General features: G+C 24.2%; 1 protein-coding gene across 1 annotated transcript; it reads right to left on the minus strand.

Moving 5' to 3' along the window:
• Nucleotides 1-3267: 3267 nt before the first annotated feature.
• On the minus strand, nt 3268-4348 carry LOC145039722 (putative 2' cyclic ADP-D-ribose synthase BdTIR). Its single transcript, XM_078987743.1, has 2 exons — nt 3849-4348; nt 3268-3382 (listed from the first exon to the last, which is right to left on the minus strand). The coding sequence occupies exons 1-2, from the start codon at nt 4346-4348 to the stop codon at nt 3268-3270; spliced, it is 615 nt and encodes a 204-aa protein (XP_078843869.1).
• Nucleotides 4349-6161: the final 1813 nt, after the last annotated feature.

Consider the following 6161-nt stretch of genomic DNA (forward strand, 5'->3'; position numbering starts at 1 on the left):
ATGGTATTTTTTTATATCTGGTATCAGATCAAGATTACCATGAGATGGAAAGATAGTAACTTGCATCTTCTATGTTAACAAATTCATACCCTAGAAAGCGGGGTTCCTATATATATATATATATATATATATATATATATATATATATATATATATATATATATATACATATATATAGGGTTAAGTTCAAATGAAAACAGTATTTAATGTGAGAACGTGAGAACACTACTTTATGTTACTATTCTACTATGAATTTAATATGTATAGTATTGTACTAATTATAATATGAATATATTCAATTTTATATTACTATTCTACGATAATATATATATATATATATATATATATATATATATATATATATATATATATATATATATATATATATATATATATATATATATATATATATATATATAGTAATTTAGTAAATTCTAATGTGAATTTTAAATATGTGAGTGTTCATATATTCGGTAATGAATAATGTCATAAAGTTGTACATACAAAATTTTAATGTGAATATTAATGTGTTATTGTTCGTATATTTGTTGCTAAATAATGTCATATCGTTGTATATACAAAATTCATAGTAGAATAGTAACATAAAGTAATATTCTCACGTTTTCACATTAAATAGGGTTCTCATTTAAACTTAACCATATATATATATATATATATATATATATATATATATATATATATATATATATATATATATATGGAGAGTCGTTGTAAGAACTTAAAAATTTATGAAAACTTGAAAACTATAAGTCTGTAACCATATAGTTACAGATATTCATTTGTTCATAGTCCTTATTACTACGGATAATCATACATCGTAGTCATATAACTAGGAATAAATATATTTGTGTCCGTAGTCCAAAAATATGCATGTATACATATTTAAATGTGTAGATATACATATAAACATGAAAAAAAAATTATAATTTTTTTTTACTATTTATTCATCTTAGAAATTGCATTTCTTTAATATTTCTGGTTTTGATTTTGAAAAAAAATGAAAAATGAATCAGAAATTCTCGACTTCTTACAATTCTTTAAGTTTTCAAAAGAATCATATCATACTTACTTATAAAGCTAACATTTTTCCTTAAACCTCATTCATTTGAAACCCCCATAAAAATTTGCAAACACCTCATGCATTTGAAACCTCCTATTTTAATGAATACCACTCAAAAGTCTCATAATAATGATTAACAATTCAAAGGTTTTATAAATTATATAATATATTTAATAAACAATTAATGGATACTCTATTATAAAAAGATCAATCTTTTTAAGTAGATACACAAATACAAATCACATATAAAATTCACAAAGAAAACAAGTTTAAAGTCTTTTGTGTTTTTTGAGGGCTTTGAGCAATTTTTTGAGCCATGTTATTATGTTGAAGTTTTTAATTTCTAAGTTTGTTATATACTAATTCTTTTTTGTATTTTCTTGATTTAAATATTCTTTTAAGAATATCATTGTATGTTGTGGTTGAAATTTTAATGCAAATTAGATTATATTCATATTATCGATCATATGTTATGGAAGATGATATATATATATATATATATATATATATATATATATATATATATATATATATATATATATATAATATTTAATTGACTATTGTATACATGTTTGTATGTTCATGTTGCTTTAAACAATAATTAATTAAAATTCATTTATATGTCATATTATCCATTTATCCGTGTAAGCCTTTTTTAAAATGCAAATTGTCTATCTTATAATTTTATATTTTAGTATATGTTTAACATTTTAATTATAACAATAAGTGTTTTTTAAAAGTTTCTTTCACTTATTAATAATAACAAGTGATTTTAAAATTAATAAGCAATAGTTATAAATAATAAAATCAAATTACATTGATATGTCATACTATCTAAGCAAGTCTCATTTGAAATACACATTGTCTATCTTATCATTTTATTATTTAGTGTATGTTTCGCATTTTAATAATAATATTAAGTGTTTTTTAAAAGTATTGTTTCACTTATTATTAATAATAATTTGTTTAAAACTAATCAATAACAATTTTAAATGATAATAACATCAAATTATAAATTACATTTAACTATAAATAAATTGTATTTTAAATAAACATCATTATTGAAATTAAAAAATGATCGCATAAATAAAAATATAATTAATCAATAATAAGAATTGTTAAAAATAATACTAATTAGATAATTATATTTAATTCTATTAATTATGAATGTTGGTTGATGTCAATGAATGTTATTCAAAATAATAGAGATTATATATATATATATATATATATATATATATATATATATATATATATATATATATATATATATATATATATATATATATATATATGGGAAAAGTGAATATACCCTTAAGGGTATATAAGCTTAGGTACCCAAACACATTATAATACGTCGTTTTGTATCATATAATACTATCTAATTGTCGAATGTTCTTATAATTTAACTTCTAACTAGATTTACTTCCATGATTTTTATAAATTACACATTTATCTTCATCTTATATAATTTTCATTTTCAACTATAATATATATAGCCTAGTAGTTGGTCATCAAAAAGATATGATGTAAGAGGAAGATAATACTGAAATTTTGAAAATCTTGAAAGTAAATCAAGTTATGGGTTGAAGTTTAAGAACATTATAACGAATATATAAAATAAAACGACGTATTATAATGTGTTTGGGTACCTAAGCTTATATACCCTTAAGAGTATATTCACTTTTCCCTATATATATATATATATATATATATATATATATATATATATATATATATATATATATATATATATATATATATATATATTATTTCAAATTTAATATCAATAACATAACTATTTTAAATATATATTTTTTAATATTTTAACACTATAATTTTAATCTTCGATATAATGCTCAAGAATTCGTCTAGATTCATATATAAGCACTACAATGAATATTTATACAAAAGCAAAAGTAAGTGATAAACAACACTTTCATTGATTTAGTGAAGTACATGGAAACAAAACCGCACGTTTTGCGGTCTTATAATTAAACGCTAACACAATTTTCAACCGATCGAGCACGAAGATGAACAAATCAAAACAAGACTTTCAATGTTGAATATGAGCTTTGAACTTTTCAAATAAACTTTTATGTGGATGTACAAAGTAATAAATTAATTAAATGAACTGATTCGTTAGGTTTTTAAAGGTATTATATCCAAGTTAAATTAAATTAAATTTAACAATTATGGTTAATTGATTTTTCAATATGCATCTGTGGCTCTTCCTCTTCCACCTCTTTAAGGTTTTCCATAATTGCTTCGGTTGCCGTCATCAAAAATCCGGGCCAGTCCCTGCGTATAGCGGTCAAGAACGCTTATTCGTCAAAACTAATCATGAACATGCACGAAACATTCGTCAAAACTAATCATGATTAATATACATTATTGTTTAATTAGTTTTTTTAAAATACATCAACTGATTTGCATGGTATATATTCTCGAATACAAAGTGAATATGATGATCCCTTTTAGAGGTTTAACCTGTGAAGAATGTAGAATTCCGTCATTTCACGACTGCCCTCAAATTAAATGCATATATGACTTATAATTTACAAATCTTTTATAATCTTAAGGATTGTTTTCATTGATGTCGAGTATCCCATGATGATGAACTGTGACTTGTAATATAAGCATCCGGAGGTACTTTGATTAGTATCATTTCTGTCATTCTTTGTTAATATAATTTCATGGAAAGGCTATATATCTATGCTAATATAATTTCATGCATGACTGATAATCACTGTTAAGCATTAATTACCCGTTTGAAGAATCGAAAGTTAGGCCAACGGTGTACTTAGCCTCCTCGAGAGCTGTTTTGAACCTATTTAACTGATGTTTAGAGCAACTCCCGTCGTCTGTAACAATAAGCTCCGATGGTTTGACGTCACAAAAAACCGGTATAACCTTCTTCTTCGCCTCCATTATACGAGCTAATTCATGCAAACAAAAATAAGATTGACAATATCGGGGAGAAAAAACCACAACTCCAACTTTGCATCTGGTGATTGCAGCGTCAATTTTATCGAACAGTTTATCTCCTGGTTTCATATTCTTGCTGTCAAGGAAAGGTCTTAATCTTAACCTCACCAGATGGTTATACAAAAGTCCGGCGACGTTCTTCTTGGTATCGATCCCACGGTGGTTAATGAAAACATCACAAGATGGTTGCTGCCATGTGACGATGGCGGCAGTCGGTGGTTTCTGTAGACGGAGCAGATTGCCGTAGACATTCTTGGTTGAGGAAATTGAACGTTGCATTTGCATGAGGAGAGGAACAGGTGAAACCAAGTCAAAGGTTATATCTAGTGCTTTGTGGAGTTGTACTGTGTATGTTCTATTAGTTGTTGATATGGATGGTTATTTATAGATTTAAAGAGAAACAAATCTTGAATCTTGAATCTTGAATTTTCGAATACTTTTGACTCTTTTGGTATTACGAGCTGCTACAACCCTTCAAAGGCGTACGTCGTACGATTTTTATAATACATAACAGTGTTATTATTAAGCTAATAAAAAGATTTTATATATATATATATATATATATATATATATATATATATATATATATATATATATATATATATATATATATATATATATATATATATATATATATATATATAGATCCGGTAAGAAAATTTTTTTGGTAGGAAGGTAAGAAGTTTTTTTTTCTACATATTTTTTTGACGAACAAAATAAATGAATCACTAGATGATTCATTTCTAAGATGATTCACAAGAAAAAAATTCTCAAAAAAACATCTTTATGATTCATTTTTAAGTAAATTAAGAAAAAATTCATTTTTATGATAATTTTAGTGAATAACAACAAAATCATTGTATAAATGAATCATAAAGATGTTTTTTTGAGAATTTTTTTCTTGTGAATCATCTTAGAAATGAATCATCTAGTGATTCATTTATTTTGTTCGTCAAAAAAATATGTAGAAAAAAAACTTCTTACCTTCCTACCAAAAATTTCTTTCTTATTTGATCTTGACTCTCTCTCTCTATATATATATATATATATATATATGTATATATATATATATATATATATATATATATATATATATATATATATATATATATAGAGAGAGAGAGAGAGAGAGAGAGAGAAAGCTAAGTTCAATTGAGAAAATAAAAAATGTTAAGAATGAGTGAATCATTTTCAGCAATTTATTTAATCTAAGCATAAAAAAACCCAATGACAAACTTGTAAATATGATAATAATATTCAATCTCAAATACGTAACTATAGAAAATTAGATAACAGTTCGTCATCATCTAAATTTCTCCACCAACCTTCAATAATCATCCGGATTTCTTCAATTAAACCATCATCAATGTCATTCAGTGTTAATCATGGTTGGGAGGTTCACCGTTCAAGACATATTCACAACCCAAATTCATCAATTTCATCGATTTCTTTGTTGAATACTCTAAATGTTTATAGCTTGCAAGCATTTGTTAAAGTTCATAACGGATTTAGAATTGAAATTTCCCATATTCGCAAACAATCCCAGTTGGAATCGAAATTTTTTCGTTGTTCATGAAATTGGAATCGAAGTTCTGAACTCACAGTCACAGTCGACATTGAAGGACTCGAAATCGATACTCACAAGTTCCCAATCAGATTTTCGGAAATCAAAATTAAAATGAGAAATCAATCAGACATAGGATGTTATATCTAAAGTACAAATCGGAAGTATATGATGATTTGGAATTGATAACTTGAATCGGAAGTATCATGTTTTTAACATTTTTAAAATAGTTAACTTGTATGCACTCAAACTGTTTGATAAAATGCATAAACTAAATTATCACGTTATATTCATATATGAATATGTTTTCTTACCTGAATCAGTATATTATTATTAAAAACACAGAACAAATATGCAAGTCTGTATGTTATTCATATGTGAATAATATATAAAATTTATATATATTTGTGAAAATACTTTGTAATATTCATATGTTAATATACTGTGTAATATTCATAAGTGAATATATCATATAATACTATGTAATATTCACATATGAAAATGTCATTTAATATTTATAATTGAATA

This window comes from Lactuca saligna, chromosome 4, assembly GCF_052625555.1.
Source record: "Lactuca saligna cultivar CGN05327 chromosome 4, ASM5262555v1, whole genome shotgun sequence".
Lineage (NCBI taxonomy): Eukaryota > Viridiplantae > Streptophyta > Magnoliopsida > Asterales > Asteraceae > Lactuca > Lactuca saligna.

Bases quoted from the DNA above. Each gene is read 5' to 3' on its own strand.
- LOC145039722 (XM_078987743.1), bottom strand. From the start codon at position 4,348: ATGCAACGTTCAATTTCCTCAACCAAGAATGTCTACGGCAATCTGCTC. The intron at 3,383-3,848 runs GTAATTAATGCT...CGCTATACGCAG, and splicing joins ACTTTCGATTCTTCAAACGG to GGACTGGCCCGGATTTTTGA.